At 39.6% G+C, this 27,514-nt stretch overlaps 1 protein-coding gene across 1 annotated transcript; it reads right to left on the bottom strand.

The window, feature by feature from the left end:
• Positions 1–24,601: 24,601 nt before the first annotated feature.
• On the bottom strand, positions 24,602–27,288 carry LOC131158401 (cytochrome P450 78A3-like). Its single transcript, XM_058113248.1, has 2 exons — positions 26,002–27,288; positions 24,602–25,873 (listed from the first exon to the last, which is right to left on the bottom strand). The coding sequence occupies exons 1-2, from the start codon at positions 26,965–26,967 to the stop codon at positions 25,250–25,252; spliced, it is 1,590 nt and encodes a 529-aa protein (XP_057969231.1). The 5' UTR covers positions 26,968–27,288; the 3' UTR covers positions 24,602–25,249.
• Between the last annotated feature and the right edge of the window lie 226 nt (positions 27,289–27,514).

The raw sequence follows: 27,514 nt of genomic DNA, 5'->3' as shown, positions 1-27,514 counted from the left end.
TTGTGCCACAAATTCTAAATCTTTCAATCATTGAAAGAATTAATCGGTAATATACTCCCTTGAGCTTCAAGATAATTTCCATATGTTTATTTACTTTGAAGTATATTATAGTGTTGAATTGTTGTACTAATCAGCTCTTTGTGTGAGCAATTCTTTGTACACAAATATTTGATTTGTTTCTTATAGATTGACGATTCCAAAGATTGTTTGAATCGTTGGCTAAGTAAGGGGATACTTCTTAGAGAAGCAGGCTCTAACCTAATTAAAGGAGTGACCGAACGAGGGTACATAGTTTGGAGAGGTGGGCTCTAGCCTACTGAAGGAGTGTAAACAGTATTGTTCCGTCCAGAAAAGGAACTGAATTTAGTAATCCTTTGGTGGTTTGCCAAAGGCAAGGACGTAGGCTGGGTATAAGCCGAACCTCGTAAAAATTCCGGTCTCACTCTCTCTTTCCCTTACTCTTTATTTTCAGCACATATAAATTATGTGGATGATTTAAATTCTTAATCATTTATACTACGAAGTTTGGAAATTTAGTAAACTGAAGTATAAATTGTTTTTGGGCTTGTAGAAACCGAAAGGGAGTACGTTGGTTGATCAATACTTTGCAGAAACCATAAGGGAGTACGTTGTTTGGTCAACACCCCAAAGGCTCTTTAACTAAAAGTTTATTTAAAGTTTAGGCTTTTGGAAAGAGTGTTGGATTTTATATTGCACATCATATTGAAGAAGCAAATCCATTAATATAGGGCTTTATATCAGCAAGCAAAAATTATCATTAACTACAAGGCTTGGTTCAAATTTATATCCATAGGGCTTATATAAACAAACAACCATCTTAAGTTCTTACATTACCCAAAGTGCTGTATATTTTAATCTTGGTTTGGTTCTTTGCTTTCAAATTGTGGTTGATTGGTTTGGTTGATTGATTACTTGAATGATTGAATGTTTGTGTGGTTGTGGATTGAATAAAGAAATAAGTTTTTGCTGAAAGTTTGAAGAATCAACAATAAGTTAAGAATTCCTAAAAAGATTTAAAAGAAAAATTTTAAAACCCAATTCACCCCCCCTCTTGGGAGTACACCTTACTTTTCAATATACATTACAAATACACAGCGGAAAGGTCTTTCTATACATATTATGTACCATACCAGAGTCTATACAAAAGGAAATCCAGGTTCCATAACACAAAACATAAACCCGGGTGTCAGCCAAAACCACAAAAGACAACCCGATACAGTTCTAGTACTTACCCAAGTACTTCTAGCAGTACACCGACCACTATGCTCCCAACACAAGGACGTTAGTTCCAGTTACTTGAAGGAACTGAAAAATATGTACATACGATAGGGGTGAGACACTTCTCAGTAAGGCAGATCCAGGTTATATCGGTGTGTCGCATATGAGTGTTATCATGACATAAAACATGCATAGTTCAATGCAATTCCAGTATTCTCACAAAACAGTTCGAGTACAGTGCATTCACACACACACACATGATCAAATAACCCGGTATCGTCACACCCTTCGGCCCAAAGCTGGCCCGCATTACACGGCGTCCTCGGCACATGTCGTAGCCCCAGGCTCCCATGGCATCATACCGATACAACTGGTGGGTCCATACCCTTCAATGATCAGCCGATAAGGCTCACGCCCTCGGATATAGAGCCGAACACTCTTGCCAAACATGGCAGGTGATATTTCACATCCTCGAATATAGAGCTAGACACTCTTTCAGTACATGAAACAATTCGGAACCCCGTTTCTATTGTATTTCAACAAAACGCAACTATGCATGCTTATATAACCACACAAACCACACCCATTTGGTAATCTAAAATTATGATTTTCCAAACATATACAATTTAAACAAGTCAAGGCACAACCATCCCTATAACATAATATATATCACAATATATTTATGGTTTTCCAACAAAACCAGAGATGCCACCCAATGCCCCTTTTTCCCAAAACTGTAACATGAAAAATCCATAATTTGACCTGTTAGATTTCCTTAAATGAGTAACTAAAACACACACAGGACCGTGAACCACAGTTCTAATGAGTTCGATTTCGAAAATAACCGACATAAATAGAATTCCCTTACCTTTCCCAAAAAATCCAATCTCGAATTCTACGGTTCCTAAACAGCGAACCGAGTTCTCAAAAACTATAAAACACAGTGCAAAGTATACTCACAATTCTACTCTCTACATAACTACCATATCATAATTGAAAACCAATCCTTACCTCGATTTCGAGCCAAAACTCGAAAATGCCCAGAACGAAGATTCGATCCGCAAATCTTGTAGAGAATCCTTCCCTAATCCTTGTGGTAACGTCAGATCTACGATTCCAGCAACGTACGACGAAGAAATCTAGAGAGAGAGTGTGTCTTTCAAGTTCTTAGAGAGAGAGAGAGAAAGAAAGAGGATATTTTGATTTCTTATTGATTGAGCAACCCAAATGGATATTTATAGCCCTTTGACTCAGCCAACCTCGTTGACGAGATGGCGTCTTCATCGACGAGTCACTAAAGACAGTTTGTCGATGAGACGGTGGGCTCATCGGCGAGCTTGAGATTCCCGGTTTCCCGAAACCTCTCGGCTTCTCCTCATTGACGAGCCTTTGAAATTCGTCGCTGAACCTTATAGGGCCTTCGTCGACGAACTCTTGCTACGTTGGCGAAGCCTGCCCAATTTACAATTCTACCCTTCTCGTATTAATTTATTTCATATATCACGATTCAGGTTCTTACATATTCAGTAAGTTCAAGGAATGGAAAGCTCAGGTAGAGAAATAAACAGGGAAACAAGTGAAGTTTCTAAGATCTAACAATGGACTAGAGTACAATAATAGCCAGTTAATTAACTTCTGTAAGGAAGAGGGGATCACTAGGCACTATATAGTTCCACATGGGCCACAGCAGAATGGGGTGGCTGAAAAGATGAACAAAACATTACTAAAGAGGGCAAGATGTATAAGGATTCAAGCTAATCTGCCTAAGTCATTCTGGGCAGAAGCAGTGAGTATGACATGCTACCTGGTAAACAGGTCTCCTTCTACAGCTATTGACGCAAAGATTCCTAAGGAGGTATGGACAGGTAAGCCAGTAGATTACTCTGTGTTGAGAATAGTTGTTGTCCATCATATGTGTATGTGCAAGAATAGGAAAGATCAAAGTTGGACTCTAAGTCCAAACCGTGCGTATTTATTGGTTTCCTAGAAGGAGTGAAGGGATACCGGTTGTGGGACCCTATGGCAAGGAAGGTGGTCATTAGCAGGGATGTGGTCTTCGATGAGGAAGCCATGTTGAAGAAGAATGTTGATAAGAAGGTGGAGTCTAATTCAGCGGGAGTACCTATTCAAGTGGAGCTGGACAGTATTTAGAATTCAGGTATGGGTAATACTCAGACTACTGTTGTTGATTTTGTTGCACAGGATACAATGAGATAGGCTATAGTTCCTTAGGAAATTTATCCGACAGGTGATAGACATGAGCCTATAGGGCTAACCACAGGCAGAGAAAGGAGGAATGTTAAGCCTCCAGTTAGGGATGGGTTTGAGGACTTAGTTGCATTTGCTCTGATTACTAGTGGTGGAGATCCTTCTAATTTTTAGGAAGTAGTTCAGAGTTCTGAATGAGATAGTTGGCTTGGAATCATGGTTGAAGAGATGGAGTCTATTCATAAGAATAACACTTGGGTGTTGGTTCAGAAGCCCAAGGACAGGAAGTTGATTGGTTGTAAGTGGGGTTTCAGAAAGAAAGAACCTACTTTAGAATCAGAAGGGATAAAATATAAGGCTAGGTTAGTAGTAAAAGGATACAAACAGGAATAAGGTATAAATTATAATGAAATCTTTTCTCCTGTTGTTAAGCATGCTTCTATTAGATCATTATTAGCGTTGGTTGTCATGCATGATTTAGATCTGGAACAGATGGATGTAAAGACAGCTTTCCTTCATGGTGAGTTGGAGGAAGATATCTTTATGGAGCAATCGGAGGGATTTGTGGAACAAGGTAAAGAACACCTGGTATGTAAGTTGAATAGGTCTCTTTATGGTTTAAACCAATCCCCTAGGCAATGGTATAAGAGCTTTGATTCTTATATGTTGAGGATTGGGTATGTTAAAAGCAGTTATAACAGTTGTGTTCACTTCAGATTGCTTAACAGTGGTGTATATGTGATCCTTATGCTATATGTGGATGACATGTTGATTGCCTCTAGCAGTACTGATGAGTTGAATGTGTTGAAAGCCAGGTTACAGGATGAGTTTGAGATGAAGGATCTTGGTGCAGCTAAAAAGATCCTTGGCATGGAAAACAAGAGGGACAACAGAAAAAGTTGTGGTTATCACATGGTAAGTATATTGAAAAGGTGTTGTAAAGGTTTAATATGGATAAGGCTAAACCGATAAGTACACCTCTAGCTGCTCATTTTCAGTTGTCTGCTAAATTGTGTCCTTCTACTGATGAGGATAAGTTGGATATGGCTAGTGTGCCTTATTCTAGTGCAGTAGGGAGTCTAATGTATGTTATGGTATGTAGTAGACCAGACTTGTCATATGCAGTCAGTTTGGTAAGCAAATATATGGCTAATCTAGGTAGAATGCATTGGAATACGGTGAAATGGATTTCCAGATATTTGCTTGGCACTTCTGATTATGGTATCTTGTTTGAAAGTACTGACTATTGTAATCTTCAGGGTTATGTGGACTCCGATTATGCAGGTGATTTGGATAAGAGGAGGTCTACTTATGGCTTCATTTTTACCATGGTTGGTGTTCATTAGTTGGAAGACTATGTTGCAACCTACTACAGCTTTGTCTACTACAGAAGTTGAATACATAGCTTTGGCAAAGGTAGGTAAGGCTTTGTGGTTAACTAGACTGATTCAGGAACTTGGTGTTATGCAAGATAGGTTACACGTATTTTGGGATAGTCAAAGTGCGATCCACTTGGCAAGGAATCAGGTCTACCACTCTCACACGAAGCATATTGATGTGTGGAACCATGTAGTTAGAGGTTGGGTTGAAAGTGCTAAGTTCTAGTTATTGAAGATCCACACAGATGGAAATGCTGCAGATATTCTCACGAAGCCTATTACATTAGCTAAGTTCAAGTGTCGTCTGGAATTAATTAATGTAGTCTCTTGTTGATTATTGACAGAGCATCCCAGAGCGTGGGGATGAAATGTTGTGCTTTGCTGTGATTAAAAGCCAAGGTGGAGATTGTTAAAAAAATATGTTTTTATTTATTTCTTTATTGTGGCTTTTATCACAGCCATTGGATCGTCTCTAAATCCAATGGTTGTGTGGTGTCATATATATGTTGTAAGCCATGGGAAAAAAAGTGTATTTATTGTCATTTTGTGCAAGGAGAGATAGAGGGGGCTTTCTCTCTAGGAAGATTTTTTCTTCACTGGTTTGACAGTTGAAGGGGTGTATAGGGGATCTGGGATCGGGGAGAGTCTGATCAGATCTTGTACTACCATCGTTTCATAGTGGATTTTTCTCCAGGTGCACACTCCGTGGACGTAGGCAATCTTGCTGAACCACGTAAAATCTCTTGTCTACACTTTTTTCTGTAAATGTTCTTTGTGCTATTTATTTTGTTGATCGGAAGATTAAAATCGCTGCGCGTCAAAACTTTCAAACCAAACTACTAAAGGATTGAAATTATTATTCCTAAATGGTATATAGTTTTTTTTTTTTTTTTTTTCAGTTCATGTGTGTAGTTGCATGTCAAGTGGGACTCGTTAAATTGTTTCCAGTGAAGAGTAGTGTATGCTTGATGATAGCAATGGTTACGAGTATATATCAACTTCAATATCTACATGTAAAGCCAACTTTCGTTATTGTTTCCTTATATATTTAAAAAAAAAAATACTCATAATTCTGGTGCTCACTAAAAAAATGTTAGTCATAGTCACTATCCATTTGAATCAAGAATTTTTCTTAAGTAAAGGAAAGGAAAAGAAAATAAGAGAGAAACTCATTTCCCTTATATTTTCTTTCTCTATTAAATTCTATTCAAAATAAAAATTTACTTTAATATGACTAAAAATTAAGAAAAACTACATATCAATAGTATGTAAAATCAAAATTTTGTTTATAAAATTTGTTAATTTTTTTATTTTTATTTTTTTTTTCACTTTTCGTGATAATCAAACATGAAAATATGAATTTCCTGATATTTTATTTTCCTTTCACTAATATTTTTCGAGTGGCAAACAAAGGCTTAGGGTATTGGGAATTCAAAAAGATTTTTAAACTATCACTAATTTTTACTCGATCTCTTGCCTCCTCTCATTCTATAATTTTCAAAGAGAAGGGGTTACTTTTTCCTTCTTTTTGGTGGTAATTGACTATCACTTCTGGCCTTACATTAAACATTGCTTAAACTCCTTATAATCTTGACTCGTATGTTATTAATTGCTAGACAAGTTAAATTGGTCACTAGAAGCTTTGTCATGACTGGCACATCACCATCAACACTCTAGTAGCTGTCATGTAGCTCCCTTAAATTTCATTTAAACCATGTGTTGGCCAAACGAGGCTTTTCAATCTTATTTTGATGATAATAAATGATGCTGGTATAACTTGCTTGTTGAGTGTTTTTGTTTCAGGAATTATATCTCAACACAAGAGAAAGAAGCTATGAATTAAAGCATCATCAAGAAAAAGTTGTGCATTTTCATTATGTCAAGAGAACAAGTTATGAATATCAAGAGAAAGCTTCAACTAAAGCAGTAAAGAAAAAGACTTGAAGCCTCAGTACTTAAAAGCTTAAAGATAAAAGGGGGACTTGAAGTCAAGAGGCTTATCGAAGACTTGAAGCATCATGTTTAAAGAAAAGCTTGTTGTAAGCACTTTGTATCAAGTGACAATTTAAAAAATATGAAGCTCTTTAAAAGACCAATATGAACTTAAGAAACTCATTTTTAAATCCCTAAAATATTTTATGAAAAATCAAATCATAAGTGTAAAACTGAAATGGAAAAATCAAAAACAAAAACCAGTCTTTTATCTGTCCAGCCGACTAACTTAACCAAGGCAAAATTACCCAGCCAACTGACTCAAAATGAACTGTGTTTTGCCAGCCTGAATGAAAATTTCTTGAAATAATTTTTGGGAGATAGAATGGTGCCAGTCACCTGTCCAGCCGACTGACCCTGTGATTTTTAAACTACCTAGTCGCTTGCCCAGCCAACTGACTCCACGGATTTTATTTTTGTAAATTCCAACGGGAAAATTTCAAAATTTGGCTTTCCAAAATATGAACGTTATGAAAACTTGGAAACTACTTAAAGACTTTTGGGGAACAAGGAAACTAAGCCAACAATGCCTATAAATACTCCTTTAAACTCAAGAATCTGATCATCCAAGCAATTACTCAGCTCTCTTGAAATTAAAGCATTCAATCTCTCAAAGCAATCTATTGCTCACACTCCATCCGAGAGAAAAGTTCTAAAACTCTGCTGAAACATCAAAGCCAAGATACATACTCTGAGTTTGATTATTCAAAACAAACTCTTGGTGATCTTTAAACACTTGAGGTTCATAGTTTCTTTATTGTTTATTTGATTAAAGTATTGATTGTGCTCTAACTTGTACAACCCTACTCTATTTCGAGTGTCTATTTTGTATACAGATCATTATAGCAATCTTTTTGTATTATTGACGGTTCAAGGCTTGTTTGGATCATTGTACCGAGTAAGGATTGTTCACTTGGAGAGGTTTCTCTATCCAAAAGAGGGATTTTTGTAAAGGCTTGCTCTGCCCAGTAAAGAGCATACTTAGTGGAATCCTTTGGTGGAATTGACCAAAGGCGATGATGTAGGCTGGGAATAAGCCGAACCTCATAAATCTCAGTGTTCTTCTTCTCCTTACTCTCTTTACTTTCCGCATTATATACTGTGTATATCAAGCGCAGGTTGCAGGGTTTATACATCATATTCAAGGAAGTCTCTTGATTTAAGAAAGTATATTTTTATTAACCGTTTGCGGAAACACAAAAAAGGGAGTACGTTGGTTAATTTACAAAAATCTTGGTTAAGAGATAAAGTAATAAAAATTCATTCAAAATAGGTTTTGCAAAACAGCTGCAGGACTTCTATCAAAGGGAAAAATTATTCTTGAATGTTTGGTTGAGTTTTATATTTGATTGGATTGTATTTTGTTTTTGTGGTGTGATTTGGTTTAAATTGAAAATTGATTAATTCACTTTTAGAGTCTTGAATTACAACAAGTAAGAATAAAAAGAAAAATAATAAGTTCAATCTAAATAAACCAATTCACCCCCCTTTTGGTTGCTATCCTAAATTTCACCATGCTCACTCACTCGCTCACCCTCTCTCTCTCTCTCTCTCTCTCTCTCTCTCTCTCTCTCTCTCTCTCTCTCTCTCTCTCTCTCTCTCCCCCCCCCCCCCCCCTCCCACACCCAACACACATATTAATCCATTAATATGCTTTAAAAATCATGCTTCAAGGTTCTAGACTGTGGAAATAATCAATGGCAATATTGCATGAATGTGACAATGAAATATTTTCTTTTCTCTTATCTCATTTGTATGGATAAAATGAGTTGTTGTGATATGGATTGTATAATGAAATTGCACAGTGGAATAAACAACAAGAAATAAATAACATAACGAATAAGAACAACAACACAAAGATTTACGTGGTTCGGCAAAGCCTACATCCACGGAAGCAAAAGACACACAAATTTCACTATGGAAATCACAATGTACACAATACACTTCAATAATAATCACTCTCAATCTCAAAATATGCCCAGATGACATATATAGAATTTTCTCAGAGGTTTCCCCCCGTTTGCCCAACCACCCAACGTTCAAAAATTCAAAATTTCATAAAACTGCCGCAGCCTAGGTGCCCCTTGTCGACGAACACAAGGGCTTCGTTGACGAGACCAAGATGAACCTTTGTTGACGAATACAAGGTTCTCGTCGATGATGCCAGAAGTCTGAAATTTCCTGCTCTTGGTAATTATTCATCGACGAGCTTCAGAGCCTTCGTCAATGAACCTCTGTTGTTCCCTCATCGACGAGCATAGGCCCTTTGTCGACGAGTCCTGCTGTGCTACCCCCTTCATGTTTTCCCTCCTTCCTTCTTTGCTTATCAAAGTAGAAGTATAAGAGCCACAAATAACAATCTCCACCTTGCGATTATACGACCCTTAATTAGGAAAATCTCAAAAACATGAACTGCTTCACTTTGAACTTAAAAAACGCTTGGTTGGGTATGTATCCCTTCTATCACTTGGAGACATGAAGTAAGTCCAAGAAATGCTTGAACTTATCTGAAGTAACTGATTTGGTCAGAATATTTGCTGCATTATCAGATGTGTGAATTTTCTCCAATACAAGTTCACTCGAAGCAATCAATTCCCGAACCCTGTGGAACCTCACATCAATGTGCTTGATCCTAGCATGGTTTATCTGATTCTTCACCAAGTAAATGGCACTCTGACTATCATAATGCAGCACCACACCATCATGATGTAACCCTAGCTCTCTGACTAAACTAGTAAGCCATAAGGCCTCCTTTGCAGCTTTGACAACTGCCATATATTCCGCCTCAATCGTGGACAATGCTACCAGAGACTGTACCATGGATCTCCAACATATTGGTCCTCCTACAAAGGTAAACACATATCCTGTTGTAGACCTTCTTTCATCCATATCTCCAGCATGATCTGCATCAACAAACCCAATAACTGAAGGACAACCCTGTTGCTTGCCGAACATGATACCATATCCCGATGTACCCCACAAGTATCTGAGTATCCATTTTACAGCTTCCCAAAGCTGCCTTCTTGGATTGGAAAGGAACTTGCTCACCACGCTTACTGCATGAGCTAAATCTAGTCTCGTACATACCATGGCATAAATTAAACTCTCCATAGCACTAGCATAAGGGACTTTTGACATGTCCCGAATTTCCTCATCCAAACTTGGGCAATCTGTAGTAGACAATTTGAAATGATTCATTAGATGTGTACACTTTGGTCTTGCATCAACCATACTAAACCTCTTCAACACCTTCTGCACATAACCGCTTTGAGATAGTCATAATCTCCCTGCAGTCCTGTCTTGGTGAATCTCCATCCCAAGTATTTTCTTGACTGAACCAAGATCTTTCATGTCAAATTCCTTATACAACAGGTCCTTTAACTGATTCACCTCAGTTAAATCTCTTGCAGCTATCAGCATATCATCGACATACAATAACAAGAAAATAAGTGAGTCATCATCAATTTTGCTCACATATATACAGCAGTCATACTCACACCGTTTGTAGCCAATCTTCATCATGCACGAATCAAACCATTTATACCATTGCCTTGGAGACTGTTTCAACCCAAAAAGAGATTTCTTCAACCTGTAAACAAAATTTTCTTTTCCTGGTTCAATGAATCCCTCTGGCTAACCATGTAAATTTGTTCCTCCAAGTCACCGTGAAGAAATGTTATCTTACATCCATTTGTTCCAAATAAAGATCGAAATAAGCTACGAACCCCAACACAACTCTAATAAAAGTATGTTAGACCACTAGAGAAAAGATATCATCATAATCTATCCCCTTCTTCTTATGAGTATCCTTTTGCCAACAACCGTGCCTTGAACTTCTCACCTTCCTTTTATGATATTGCCTCCTTCTTCCTGTACACCCATTTGCACCCAATCGGTCTCTTTCCATATGGAAGCTCCACCAACTCCCAAGTTTGATTTTTTCGTAGTGACTCCATTTCCTCAATCATTGCTCCCATCCATCTATCTTTCTCCTGGTCATGCATTGTCTCTTGAAATGTAGTTGGATCGTTGCAACTAGTAAGAAAAACATAAGACACTAACTCTTCAAAACCATACCTTGGCGGAGGCCAAATAGTGTGTCTAGATCTTCTTAATGAAATATCGTCGACTTGCTAGCTTTCCAAGCTAGAGTTCCCTACAACCACGGGACCACGATCATTTTCGTTGCCTTGAGCTTCCAACTCCACCTGCACGATATGTTCATCACCGCCCCAGCTTTCTGGCTCCTGTTTTTGTTCATCAAACTCTTAAGTACACTTCGCCATAGCCTTCTCATCAAAGACTACATCTCTATTGATCACCACTTTGCCACTGGGTCCCACTACTTATACACCTTCATACCCTCTGGATATCCCAAGAAGATGCAACGACGAGACTTAGGGTCAAGCTTATGCAACGACCCTAAATTTCTTAATATAAAATGTCACATAATAGATAAAATGGTCAACCTGAACCCGTGGGTAACAAGGACACCTGTTAATCACAGCAAAAACCTAAGCAGCAGTAAAATAAAATCTCAATCATTCAACCATGAAACATAATATAAGAGTTATTTATATTCCCAAAATAATGTATTTATTTATAATTTTCCAAAAAGTCAAAATAACACTAGGATCGTACAACAAAAATCTCCTGATCCTAGTTCAACGCTTACCCTTCTAGTAGGGAAGCTAAACCCACTTAACGGCGGCACTGACCCGCCAGTCCCTCTGGGTTTCTTGAAAATCATTTAATATTCGGGGGTGAGACACTTCTCAGTAAGAGAAAATAAACTAAATACAGTTGTGTGGCAACATGAATATTTAAGGCACTTATATGTATAAAGTACATTTCATAACTATGTAAACATTCATCACATCATACTGGATAATCATATAATTTCTTATTTGTTAATAATTCATAACATACATAAAACATCTGTTATAACTGTAATACTGAAAATATACCCAGGATGAATAGCTAGCTGGTGTCATGTATTACCCTTATGACGGGTTGTGCAGCCCGAAGGCGGGACCCAACAATGGCTGGCCGACCACTGCCGAGTCAAATATGTCTGTAAGTACGATGGGCCCGCTACACCCTGATTTGGACTGCCAGGTGGACGTCCACACTCTACTGAAAGCCACATCGACTATCCATCTCTCATCCCCTCGTGGGATGGTTAGCACTAATCTGAATGTAGATATCTGATCTACATATAGCTACGGTACCGAGCTCCTAAAACTGAACTAAACTAAACTAATATCCGGGTTCTGATAACATATAATACATGATATAATAGCGGCCTCGTGCCAATCATTTTCATAAATATGGCCTTGCGCCGAAATCATAAATACGGCCTAGTGCCGAAATCATACATAAATACGGCCTCACGCCGATATCATAAATGCAGCCTTGTGCCGATAACATAAATGCGGTTTCGTGCCGATAACATAAATACATGGCCTCGCGACAAAATCGTTTCAGGTATATACATTCTAAAAATAAATCATTTATCATATATTCATCAAAATCATCACAACATAACTCATCTTTTCCTAATACCTGAAAATATATTTTGCTCGTAAAATCTTTCATATCATGATACATTTCACGTAAAATAATATTCATACCACACATGTGCTGTTAAAAGTCATACTTCATATTCTAAAATCGTGGTTTTCTGGTATCTCATACATACATATACATTTTAATCATCATAACAGTATTTTCCAAATCGTACATTTCATTCATAATAAACAAATATAACATATGCTTTTCTGAAAATAAATTTACTCATAATTAATAATAATTTGAACGGAAAATAACTGTTTTAGTTTATTCCCTTACCTGGCTATTGAGAAAGCCCCTAAATTATCCTAGCCTAACTCCCGTAGGATTTCCTGATCAATACCTTGAAACTGAAAATTCCCAGTATTAAACTTTAGTATTTTCATGCGTACATCATTTCCTATAACTATCACAAGACCAAAATTGGCTTAAAAAGCCGTACCTCAACTCAGGGATGATTTCCAACTTCGTTTCCCCAACGATCCGCTCCGGAAAACTCATAGAGAACTTCGCCAGGAGTGTCGTGGTGACCTCGAATTGTCGATCTGGCGTAAATATGGCCCAAAAATGATGAGAGAGAGAGAGAGAGAGAGCACCGAAGAGGAGAGAGAGGGAATGAAGATAGCTTAACAATGAAGTTAAAAATCGGATTTTTACATATATATATACAACTGGATTCGTCGACGGGCCACGTCATTCGTCGACGAATCCTTCATTAATTTCATCGACGAAATTCAGTCGGCCCAAAAACGCCTCTCAATATTTCTTCGTCGATGAAATTCAGTCCTCGTCGACGAATCCCCTATATTCGTTGACGAAGCCCTGATGCTTCCTTTTTGGTTTTTCTTTCCAAAATGCAATGTCGTCGATGAACGCGAAGCCGACTTCCTCCTTCAATTACCGTTTTCAATTCCCCTCCTCTTATTATTTAAATCCCATCATTATTCGAGTTGTCACATTCTCCCCTACTTATAAAATTTCGTCCTCGAAATTTACTATTCACATACTTTATCATCTTTTAGGTGAAATGGTCTACTCGTTTTATTACTTACCCTCACTTAAGGCGGAGGAATACCGCGATTACAACTCAAGTCTTGGGAGATTACATATACCAAAAGAAAATTTTCCCCAGACTAAAATACCTCTTACTACTAAAGTATTACATGTACCTGCAAAAGAAAACTACATATTTACTTACATTTTCTAATTACATTTAAACTTATTGGAATAGTTGTGGATATTTCTATTTCATCTGTTCCTCAGATTCCCATGAAGCCTCTTCAATTGTATGATTCTTCCCCAAAACTTTTACCTGAGGAATCTTCTTATTACGTAGCTCCTTTACTTTCCTATCCAGAATCCGTACTGGTACCTCCTCATACCCCAGTATCACTAAGCTCCAACTCATCATAACTGATGATATGATAGGGATCTGGGACGTATTTCCTCAACATCGATATGTGGAATACGTCGTGAATTCTGGATAATGAAGGTGGTAAAGCTAACCTGTAGGCCACCGGTCCCACTTTCTCTAAAATCTCAAACGAACCGATGAACCTAGAGCTAAGTTTACCCTTTCTACCAAATCTCATAACTCCTTTAAATGGAGTTATCTTCAAAAATACATGATCACCCACATCAAACTCTAAATTCCTGCGATGATTGTCGGCAACTCTTATGTCGGCTCTGAGATGCACTAATTCTTTCCCTGATAAGCCGAACTTATCATATGCCTGTTGTACCAACTTTGGTCCCACAACTTTCCGCTCACCCATCTCATCCCAATACAAAGGAGATCGACATCTCCTACCGTACAAGGCCTCAAACGGTGCCATGCCAATATTGGACTGGTAGCTGTTATTATACGCGAACTCCACCAGTGGCATAAACTGAGTCCAGCTACCCCCAAAATCTAAAACACATGCTCGGAGCATATCTTCTAATATCCTCTCAATTTGTCCATCTGACTGAGGATGGAATGTCATACTAAACAATAACTGAGACCCCAAAGCCTCCTACAAGCTCCTCCAAAATCGTGACGTGAATCGCGGGTCTCAATCCGACACAATAGATACAGGCACCCCATGAGCATGAACTATCTTTTGGACGTAAATCTCTGCCAATCGGCTGAAGGAATAACTGATCTTGATAGGGAGAAAATGGGCATACTTAGTCAACCGATCTACTATCACCTAAATCGCATTCTGACCATGCGATGATGATGGCAGCCCTAAAATGAAATCCATGGAAATATGATCCTACTTCCACTCTGGGATAAATAGCGGCTGCAACTGATTCCAGCCTCTGGTGCTCAGCTTTTACCTGCTGGAACATCAAGCACTGGGTTACATACTCGGCAATCTCCCTCTTCATACCACTCCACTAGTAAAACTCTCGCAGATCCCTGTATATTTTCGTACTGCCAAGATGAACTGTATACAAGGATCTGTGAGCCTAATCTAAAATAGTCCTCCTAACGTCAGCATCAGCAGGAACACACAGTCTGGAATGGAACCACAAACCTCCGTCATCTAAAATGCAGAATTCCTTTCCCTGACCACTCTGCACTTTGTTCATCACCTCTACTAATTCTTGATCTTCTTTCTGAGCGACTTTAATTCTTTCTTGCAGAGTAGGATGCACTACTAGGCTGGCAATACACACTGGAAGATCACTCTCTACCAACTCTATGCCAAGTCTCTCCAGATCCATAATGATCGGATGCTGGATCTCTATAGCTATCAACGCTGATATTCCAGATTTTCTACTCTGTGCATCAGCTACCACGTTTGCTTTCCCTGGGTGGTAACTGATAGTACAATCAAAATCCTTTATCAGTTCCAACCACCTTCTCTGCCTCATATTCAGTTCTTTTTGCGTGAAAAAATACTTTAAGCTCTTATGATCAAAGAAAATCTTACACGGCTCACCGTACAGGTAATACCTCCAAATTGTCAATGCATGCACCACTGCAGCCAACTTAAGATCATGGGTAGGGTAGTTCTTTTAGTATTCTTTTAATTGTCTGGATGCATATGCCACTACCCTGTCATGCTGCATCAACACACAACTAAGTCCTTTTAAGGACGCATCACTGTAGATAGTATAACCCTCACCCCCGGATGGGATGATCAATACCGGCGTTGTGGCTAACCTCTGCTTCAGCTCCTGAAAACTTTGCTCACAGCTGTCATCCCATTCAAATCTAGCATTCTTCTTCGTCAATCGTGTCAAAGGTCCTAACAAATCTGAGAACCCCTCGACAAAACGGCTATAATAACCAGCTAACCCAAGAAACTCCTAGACATTTCTCAGTCTAGCCCAATTCACCACTACCTCAATCTTACTGGGATCTACAGAAATTTCGTCTCCTGAGATAACATGCCCCAAAAACACAACTTTCTCAAGCCAGAAGTCACATTTGTTGAACTTAGCATATAACTTCCTTTCCCTGAGCAAATGTAAAACCCACCTCAAATGTATCTCATACTCCTCATAGCTAATCGAATAGACCAGTACATCATCAATAAAAACAACAACAAACTGGTCTAGGTATTGGTGGAAGACTCTGTTCATCAAGTCCATAAATACCGCAGGAGCATTCGTCAGACCAAATGGCATAACAAGAAACTTGCAATGCCCATACCTGGTCCTGAAAGTCGTCTTTGATACATCTTTTGCTCTCACTTTTACCTAATGGTAACCTGATCTGAGATGGATCTTGGAATACACCCATGTACGCTGAAGCTGGTCAAACAAATCATTGATACGGGGTAGAGGATACTTGTTCTTGATGGTAACTTTATTAATCTCTTCGTAACCTATGCACATCCTCATAGTCCCGTCCTTCTTCTTCACAAACAGCACTGGAGCTCCCCATGATGATACACTAGGTCGTATGAAGCCCTTATCTAGCAAATCCTGCAACTAGTCTTTCAATTCTGCCAACTCTGCTGGCGCCATTCGATACGGTGCTTTAGAAATCGGTGTCGTACCTGGCAGTAGATCAATGAAAAAATCTACTTCACGATCAGGCGGCAAACTCGGTAATTCATCTAGGAACACGTCTATAAATTCTTTCATTACAGACGTATTGATAAGCTTTAATTCATTTTCTGACATTTCCTTCACAAAAGCCACGAATCCCAGACAACCATTCTGAAGCAGTCTCCTCACCTGAACAGCTGAGACCATCTGAGGTAAGGATTGCACCTGTGACCCTATAAATCTAAATTCTGATTTCCCTGGAGGTCTGAATATCACTTCTCTAGCACAACAGTCTATAATAGCAGAATTAGCCGCTAGCCAATCCATGCCGAAAATAATGTCAAACTCGTGCATATTTAATACCACCAAATCAGCAGATAAAATCTTCCCCTGAACATCAACTGGACAACCACAGAGTACCCTACTACATCTCACCACTGACCCGGTCGGTGTAGCCACTAATAGTTTGACATCTAATGGTTGCGTTTCTGCCCCACATAATTTAACACACTCCAAGGACACAAATGGATGTGTGGCACCAGAATCAAAAAGTGCAATAACTTTAAATGAAAGCATACTAACAGTTCTGTCACCACGTCGCCGGCCGCCTCAGCGTCTCCTGGCATCAAAGAGAAAACTCTGGCTGGGGTCGTATTCCTCTACTGGCCTCCTCGTGGCGGCTAGTAACCTCCTCGTGCAGGTCTAGGAGCAGGAGCAGTACCAGTCTGTGTCGAACACTCCCTCATCATATGTCCTAACTCCCCGCACCTGTAGCAGACACCTCACCTGGCACGACACTCTCCTAGGTGCCTCTTCCCACAAGATGGACAAGCTGGAGATGGCTGCACACCCTGGAAACCACGATTCCCGATCTCCTGTCTCTGGTCTCTATAATGGCCACCTATCTTCCATGCAGCACGGCTGACTCCCTACTAGGAACCGAAAGGAGCGAATCTCTTCTTCTGTCTCTGTTCCTCAGCCTCCAATCGATCACCCATCTCCGCTATAGTGGCTCAGTCCACCAGCTCAGCGAAGTCCTGCAACTTCAATATCGATACTTGCTTGTATATTTCTCTCTTCAGGCCTCTTTCAAACTACCGTACCTTCTTCACCTCATCTAGAATGATGTACAGGATGAAGCGAGATAATTCAATGAACCTCGCTGCATATTACTGTACTGACAGTTGTCCCTACTTCAGATTCAAGAACTCCACAATCTTAGCCTCCTTGGAAGAGGTTGGAAAATACCTGTCGAAGAATATTTCTTTAAACCGCTCCCACGTCATCTCCACAGGTACAATCCTCTGCTGCTCTAATAATCTCACCGTCAACCACCATCTCTCGACCTCTCCAGTTAATTTATATGTGGCAAATAGTACCATCTGTTCCTCAGAACACTGCAGCACTACAAATATCTTCTCCATCTCTTGCACCCAGTTTTCAGCAACTGCAGGATCTGTCCCTCCTGAAAAGGCTGGAGGACTCATCTTTATGAATTTCTTGATTGTACTACTGTGGCCTGCAGATGGACCACCTTGTTCCTTCAAACTTCTGGCAATCTCTGCCATCATTTTTTGTGCTACGCTGCGTAAAACAGTATCTGAATCACTACCCGCAGCGCTTGAGGGTCCAACACCCTCACTCCCACTGGCGTGGGCACTATTGCCACCAAGGTCCATCCTGAAAAACATGTAACGTAGCTAAAAACCTCTTCTTCTCTATACATATCATCCAACTCATATAATATATTCTCCTAATTAATTCATCTCTCCTAATCCTAACTCAAGGTTCAATCCTACAACCTAGATACCCAACCCGACAATAGTTTACAATGACTTTCTTGAAATCGTCACCCCATGAAAATCACACAAACCACCACGAAAATCCTGTATCTAGACTACAAAATCAGACCTCAAATTCCCTTATTCTATATTCTGGTATTATTACTGCTACACTCTAAAGTCTACAGAACCTAGTATCCTAGGTTCTGATACCAAATGTAACGACCCTAAATTTCTTAATATAAAATGTCACATAATAGATAAAATGGTCAACCTGAACCCGTAGGTAACGGGGACACTTGTCAATCACAGTAGAAACCTAAGCAGCAGTAAAATAAAATCTCAATCATTCAATCATGAAACATAATACCAGAATTATTTACATTCCCAAAATACTGTATTTATTTACAATTTTCTAAAAAGTCAAAATAACATTAGGATCGTACAACAAAAATCTCATGATCCTCGTTCAACGCTTACCCTTCTAGTAGGGAAGCTAAACCCACTTAACGATGGCCCTGACCCGCCGGTCCCTCTGGGTTTCCTAAAAATCATTTAATATTCGGGGGTGAGACACTTCTCAGTAAGGGAAAATAAACTAAATACAGTTATGTGGCAACATGAATATTTAAGGCACTTATACGTATAAAGTACATTTCATAACTCTGTAAACATTCATCACATCATACTGGATAATTATATAATTTCTTATTTGTTAATAATTCATAACATACATAAAACATCTGTTATAACTGTAATACTGAAAATATACCCAGGATGAATAGCCAGCTGGTGTCATGTATTACCCCCCATGACGAGTTGTCCAGCCCGAAGGCGGGACCCGACAATGGCTGGCCGACCACTGCTGAGTCAAATATGTCTATAAGTACGATGGGCCCGCCACACCCTGGTCCGGACTACCAGGTGGACGTCCACACTTTACTGAAAGCCACATCGACTATCCATCTCCCATCCCCTCGTGGGATGGTTAGCACTAATCTGAACGTAGATATCTGATCTACATATAGCTACGGTACCGAGCTCCTGAAACTGAACTAAACTAACATTTGGGTTCTGATAACGTATAATACATGATATAATAGCGGCCTCGTGCCAATCATTTTCATAAATACGGCCTTGCGCCAAAATCATAAATACGGCTTCGTGCCGAAATCATACATAAATACGTCCTCACGCTGATATCATAAATATAACCTCGTGCCGATAACATAAATAAGGCCTCGTGCCGATAACATAATGACATGGCCTCGCACTAGAATCGTTTCAGGTATATACATTCTGAAAATAAATCATTTATCATATATTCATCAAAATCATCACAACATAACTCATCTTTTCCTAATACCTGAAAACATACTTTGCTCGTAAAATCTTTCATATCATGATACATTTCACGTAAAATAATATTCATACCACACATGTGCTTTTAAAAGTCATACTTCATATTCTAAAATCGTGGTTTTCTGGCATCTCATACATACATATACATTTTAATCATCATAACAGTATTTTCTCAATCGTACATTTCATTCGTAATAAACAAATATAACATATACTTTTCTAAAAATAAATTTACTCATAATTTATAATAATTTGCATGAAAAATAACTACTTTAGTTTATTCCCTTACCTGGCTACTGAGAAAGCCCCTAAATTATCCTAGCCTAACCCCCGTAGGATTTCCTTATCAATATCCTGAAACTGAAAATTCTCAGTATTAAACTTCAGTATTTTCATACGTACATCATTTCCTATAACTATCACAAGACCAAAATTGGCTTAAAAAGTCTTACCTCAACTCAATGATGATTTCCAACTTCATTTCTCCAATGATCCGCTCCGGCAAACTCGTAGAGAACTTCGTCAGGAGCGTCATAGTAACCTCGGATTGTCGATCTGGCGTAAATATGGCCCAAAAATGATGAGAGAGAGAGAGAGAAAGAGAGAGAGCACCGAATAGGAGAGAGAGGGAATGAAGATAGCTTAACAATGAAGTTAAAAATCGGATTTTTACATATATATATATATATATATATATATATATATATATACAACTGGATTCGTCGACGAGCCACGTCATTCATCGACGAATCCTTCATTAATTTCGTCGACAAAATTCAGTCCTCGTCGGTGAAATTCAGTCAGCCCAAAAACGCCTCTCGGTATTTCTTCGTCGGCGAAATTCAATCCTTGTCGATGAATTTTCTAAAGCCCTTGTCGACGAATCCCCTCTATTCGTCGACGAAGCCCTGATGCTTCCTTTTTGGTTTTTCTTTCCAAAATGCAATGTCGTCGACAAACGCGAAGCCAACTTCCTCCTTTAATTACCATTTCCAATTCCCCTCCTTTTATTATTTAAATCCCATCATTATTCTGGTTGTCACAGCTTAGACCTCTTCTCACTAGACACGTGAACATAGGCTGGACACCTGAGTACCTTCAATTCGGAGTAGTCTACTACATTTCCTGTCCAAACCTCATCCGCCACTTTACCCACTAGTGATGCCCTTGGTGATCGGTTAACTAGAAAACAAATCATACTAATTGCCTCGGCTCAGAAGTTTTTCGGTAGCCCTGCATTCAATGTGAGACATCAAGCCTTATCAGCAAAAGTCCGATTCATCCGTTCTACCACACCATTTTGCTAAGGTGTCCAGCGAACTGTAAAATGTCTCTTGATGACTTGCTCCGCACAAAACTCCATAAACTGAGAATTAGCGTACTCGATCCCATTATCCGACCTTAAGTATTTGATTCTCCTCCCTATCAGGTTTTTCACTTCAGCCTTCCAAATCTTAAACTTGGCAATCGTACTAAATTTGTGACGCATGAAGTAAACCAAAACCTTCTGTGAGTAATCATCAATGAAACTCACATAGTACACATGTCCACCCTTTAATGCAACTCTTACTGGACCCCAAACATCTGAATGTACATAGTCAAGAATTCCTTTTGTGTTGTGAGTAACTGATCTGAATTTTGCCCAGTTCTGTTTTCCAAGAACACAAAACCTACAAAATTTCAACTGACACATTTTCAAACCTTTTAATAATTTTCTATTGTGTAGTTCTTTCATGTCATGTTCTCCCATATGCCCAAGGCACATATGCCACAAGATGGTCTCATCTAATTCATCATCCACAGTTGCAACTCCACTTACAATGGTAATTCCCTACAACGTGTAAATATTCCCATCCAGTTTCTTCCCTTTCATTACAGTTAGATTACCTTTCGATACAATCAAGACTCCACCTTTGGACTTATAATTGAAGCCATTACAATCCAAAGTGTCAAGAGATATCAAACTCTTTCTCAATTCAGGTATATGTCTTACATTACACAATGTTCTTACAACACCATCAAACATTTTTATCTTTACATTTCCTTTGCCAACGATCTTACAAGAAGCATCATTACCCATAAGAACTGATCCAGAATTTACTAACGCGTAAGTTCCGAAACACTCCTTGTTTGGAGTCATGTAATAAGAACATGTGGAGTCAAGTATCCATGAGTCCGTTAGATTATCCGACTCTACTGAAATTGATAGAACATCACCATCTGCTGAATCCTTTTCTTGAACAACATTCACAGATTTAGAAATCTCCTCATAGCATTTCCTTTCTTCCAATTCGGACACTTCGGTTTCACATGCCCCTTTTTATTGCATTTATAACACCGGATTTCCTTCTTCTTCTTGGATTGATTCCAAGATTTCTGATTAGACCCATATTTAAATTTTCTTTTGCCTCGCTCATTACAACCCTTTACCACAAGTCCTTCCCCTTCATCACATATTTTCAAGCTTTGATGAAAATTTAACAAAGCACTTGTTACCTCTTCCAAATCAAGTGTTTCTTTTCCCCACGTAAGAGTAGTCACAAGATTTTCATAGGTATGAGTTGAGGGTAAAGACTTTAACAAGATCAAAGTATTATCATCATCATTAAACTTCACATTAACTCTCATAAGATCACTTATGATTTGATTAAACGCATTGATGTATTGATCTAGACTAGATCTTTCTACCATCTTAAGCCAATATAAACACTACTTAAGAAAAAAGTTTGTTATTAAGGGATTTAGACATATACGAACTTTCTAACTTTTGCCAAATAGCTGCTGGAGAATCCTCCTCCATCACCCAATAGAGAACTTCGTCAGCCAAATACGAGCGTACTGTCAACGCTGCCTTTGCTTTCAAATCTAGCCATGTTGCCTCATACATTCCTTCCAATTGAGTATCAATCAGAGCTTTAGCCATTCCTTGTTGTACAAGAATATCTTTTACTCTCCTCTGCCATAAACTGAAGTTTCCTATTCAATCGAATTTGACAATTTCAAATCTTATAGAAGACGATTCCGATGTCTTAATAACAATTGCTCTGATACCAATTTGTTGTGATATGGACCGTATAATGAAATTGCACAGCAGAATAAACAATAAGAAATAAATAACACAACCAATAAGAACAACAACACAAAGATTTACGCGGTTCGACAAAACCTACATCCACGGAAGCAAAAAACACACAAATTTCACTATGAAAATCATAATGTACTCAATACACCTCAATAATTATTACTCTCAATCTCAAAGTATGCCCATATGACATATATAGAGTTTCCTCAGAGGTTTCCCCCCGTTTGCCCAACCACCCAACATTCAAAAATTCAAAATTTCATAAACTGCCGCAGCCCAGGCGCCCCTTATCAACGAACACAAGGGCTTCATCGACGAGACCAAGACGAACGTTCGTCGACAAATACAGGGTTCTTGTCGACAATGCTAGAAGTACAAAATTTCTTTCTCTCGGTAATTATTCGTCGACAAGTTTTAGAGCCTTCGTCGGCAAACCTCTGTTGTTCCCTCATCGACGAGCACACCCCTTCGTCGACGAGTCTTGTTGTGCTGCCCCCTTCATGTTTTTCCCCCTTCCTTCTTTGCTTATCAAAACAGAAGTATAAGAGTCACAAATAACATGAGTATTCCACACCTTCGTCTTTAATTGTCATTTTTTGATTTTCCCTGTTTTTCCTCTGATTTATGTTTGCGAGTAATTGACATCATTTTGCAGATAATTTGTCTATGTTTGTTTGGTTTTGATTACATATAGGCATGTTTAGATTGTTTTAATTAGATAATGGTACTTATTTTTTTAGTATTGGTTTTGATGCCTTAGATGGTTTTAATAGTTTAAATGTAAATCTCATGTGTCATGTTTGTAACCACGATATTTCTCCGCTATAAGTGAGGGCTATCAATAAAATTGGGTTTTCGTTAAAAAACAAAAACAATATTATTATGTCAACATTCCTGACACATGGTCCGTACTTTCTTATCATACTGCGTTGTTGTGAATCACAAGTTGTCGAAATCTTATATATATATATATATATATATAATGGCAAAGCTGCAGAGTCTTTTGTGTCTCACGTACATGCAGGACATTTAGCAAAGCAGCGAGGAGCGGAGAATATATTTTTTCACCTTCTAAGGGAAAAAAAAGAAAAGAGTTATAATTATTTTATGAGGGGTACGTAACATAATGCTATAAATCGAATTTAACTAAAGAAAAGAAATAGGATGAGACCGATGAAGGTGGGATGTGCAAGGCGGATATAGAACGCTGCCCATGGAAATCGAGTAGACTGCAGGCCTCCCATAACTCATGATCACACTGGTAATGATATAATATACATATATATAATGAGTTTACTAAAGAATTGCATAAATGCCATTCTGCAAAAATTAAAATTCAAGGCCTCATCACTTAGGGGAATTCCACTTGTTAAAAATATTGACTTTCACATACGCTCGAGTGGTAAGATCAAAGTTAAACTTTGATGGCCTTAAGACACAAGTTTGGCTCTCGCTTGTGATTTGTCTGGGAAACTACTAGGATACGTCAATAAACAGCCGTTAATGTTTTCATCTTATCGATTTGGTACCGTCTAAGTGGGTCTAAAGGGCCTGTTCAAGCTGGAAATTCTAGGCCATAAAAAAAAACATCTTTTCTAATCTTTTCTTTAATAGAAAGATATATATATATATATATATATATATATATATATAGACACACATATATGTTGTATGGACGTAGATGAATGGGTCTTCAATCAGTTTGCACTGCATGCATGTCGGCAATCTGTGAAGGACAATGCCAACTGGTTGCTGGGCAGTTCTGGCGCCACCCCTCATATCATGTCTGTCTCTCATGGCTCTTCTATTTCTAACACAAACGTGCTATATGCTCGTACTGAAAATTTTAATAATGTGCTTCTGTGTGGGCCAAACATTTATACGATGCTGGGCTTTGTGGGCCCTTCTCTCTCCCTACCCATTCATCATTCATCATATCATCTCAATTCTCAAAGATGCTCCATCACCATAAAATTCCAAACACACGCATGACGCATAGATAAATTCAAAAGCAGAAACACACACGACGACGTCGTACTACTCTTATTAAAAACCTTTTCAGAAACTGCTGAGTTCAGTACATGCAGTGCATACACATACACAGAGGCTATCTTCAATATTATCATCCCTCCCCTAAACGAAACGAACGGCTCACACCAGCCGTCCTCTTATCAAATCAAGCCCAATAAAAAGCAGAACTATTTCTTAAATAAAAAATTAAAAATGAAAAAAGAAAAGAAGAAGCAGATCGAACTTCATGGTGATCGAGCAAGCATGCATGCATGCACTCGAACACCAATCCGTATATACAACTTCTGCTATATATGGAATATTTATTATGGATATTATTTAATTACCTTAGTTATTTCTGGGATTTTCATGAACTGTTTTCACATACATTTTGTGTTGATTTTTTAAGAAAACAGAATATATGAATTGAGGTAATTAATTTATATATAACACCATTTTTAGAAATGGGTGATATTAATTACTTCAGTTCATACGATGCGTTTTTATTAAAAATTAAAACACAAAATATACTTTAAAACAGCTCCTAGCAAAACCCCATTTTATTTATTTTTTATTTTGCTTAGCCAAAAAACCCACGTTAATTATTATTATTATTATTATTATTATTATTCGATTGATTATTTATTGGCCCTGGGCCTGACTTCAACTGTGAGAGGAGTTGCCATTTCGCAGGAAAGCTTAAGAACCTCCGACAGGTCCACGGGGTTCCGACCCGACTCCGCCCACTCGAACTCATGCAACAAAGCAGCCACCCAGAAGTTGACTGTGGTCAACCCCAGGGCCTTCCCGGGGCAAGCTCTCCTACCCGACCCGAATGGCGCCAGCCTCAGATCCGACCCCAACACCGAAAACTCCACGTCATTCTTCCCGGACGTGAGGAACCTTTCCGGCTTGAACTCCAGAGGGTCCACCCACACTTCTGGGTCCCTGGTGATTGCCCACATGTTAACCATTGCAGTGGTCCCGGCGGGCACGTGGTAGCCATCGACGGTGGTATCCGTGATTGACATACGGGCCCACGACAGAAGTGGGCCCGGCGGGTGTAGCCTCAGAACCTCCTTCACGACCGCCGGCAGGTACACCATCGACGTAACGTCGGATTCTTCCACCGGACGTGAATTTCCGACGACTTTGTCCAGCTCATCGTGCACCTTTGATTGGATTTCCGGGTGGAGCACCATCCTCGCCAGGACCCATTCGATCAGAACCGCCACCGTGTCGGTTCCTCTAAATATCATCTCCTATAATTAATCAAGGAACAAATTAATTTATATAAATATAAATAAGAATGGGAAATATATGAATGAAAAAACTAATAAACGCGATTGTTAAAACTGTTAACGCTTTAGGCATGAAAAGTGACCGTTACCCAAAGGACAGCCACCATGTCGTGATCCGATAATTTATCAGGTCCAGGAAGAGAGAGCAGTACGTCCACAAAATCACAGCTTGTTCTTCCGGTTTGAGCTCTGTGCTCAGCGATAATCCGGTTCACAAACCCGTTCACTTTAGGCACAAGGTTGGAGCATCTGAACCGGATTTTTTGCGGGTCGAACGAGGCCAACCACGGGAGGTGGTCGGACCAGTTGAGTTTACCCAACAAGTCATAACCTTCGTCCACGAGCAGACTGACTTCACTCGTTTCGCTGCTGGAGAGTTCGTACTTTCTTCCGAAAACCGACCACATCATGTTGTTCAGCGAGGCTCGCTTCAGCACATCCCGGACGCATATCTCTCCCGTGCGTCCCGATATCGCCGACACCATCTGGGCCGCTATTTCGAACCTTTGGGCCTCCGAGGCATTGATTTGTTTCGGACAGAAGAGATGAGCGGTGGCAATTCTCCGCAGAGTTCGCCAGTAAACTCCGGAGGGGGCAAACCCGATCGCCCGGTGGAACATAAGGCCGTAAGCGGACTCCTTTTCGGGACGGTCAGCAAAGGCTGATCCGTTGAGTATTTCCCTCGCAACATCGGGATTGCAAGTGACGATAACCCGCGTCTCGCCCAGGCTGAAAGCCATGAGCCGTTTCGCACCGAGCCGCTCCGCGGTGGCTGCGAGGCGGCGGTGGGCAAGACTGGCCATGAGGCTCAAGCTCCCCAGCACGGGGAGGCCCCGAGGCCCCTTGGTATTTTTGGTTCCTCTTCCGCTCCTCTGGTGGTTCCAGCAGTAGTTTCCCCAGGCTGGGCCGCCGGGGGAGATCCAGTAGAGAAGGGCGGTGGCGAGCCAGGCCGAACCCAGAAGAAACAGAAGGAGGAGGAGAGTTTGAAGGGAGAAAGCCCAACAGTATTTGGAAGCAAGGCCCAAAACCCACAGTCTCTCTACTTGGGATTCCATAGCAGGGAAAAAAAAATTAAAACCCTAGCTAGCTGGTTCAGAAAGTAGCTTTGATCACTACTAGGTTTTCGTTTTTTCCTTTTTTGGTTTGAACCGCAATGCACAACGTTCCTTTATATTGAGCGAGTTTGGAGGATAACCACTAACCAATAACCATAAAAACAGAACGGTGCGCCGCCATGGTTACATAACGGATGTTAGAGGTGTCGTGGCACTACCCACGCCCGCTTGAGGGGCGTGGCCGGCGGAGCGCTCCTGTTGGATGCGTGGGATCCGTGAGCCTGCGTGTTTAGGAACTGTGCGACACGCGCTCCGAACGAGAAGGGTTAAGAGAGAGAGTTTGGGCTTAAAAATAAACTTCCCTAACGGCTGCCATATTCAGTGGGGCCGAGGAAGTGGAGTGCGGTTGGCACGTGCGACATGCGAAGAATGGATCTGTATTTTGTTTTCCAAAATGTCCTCGGGTTTTCTGAAACAGGGGGTACGGTGGTGATAAAATGGTCAAACAAGAAATAGCCCAAGCTATCAAGACTTTGACCGGCCGGCC

Source organism: Malania oleifera, chromosome 6, assembly GCF_029873635.1.
Source record: "Malania oleifera isolate guangnan ecotype guangnan chromosome 6, ASM2987363v1, whole genome shotgun sequence".
Classification (NCBI taxonomy): Eukaryota; Viridiplantae; Streptophyta; class Magnoliopsida; order Santalales; family Ximeniaceae; genus Malania; species Malania oleifera.
The sequence above is the reverse complement of the archived record's forward strand: the minus strand, read 5'-3'. Positions and strand labels throughout refer to the sequence as shown.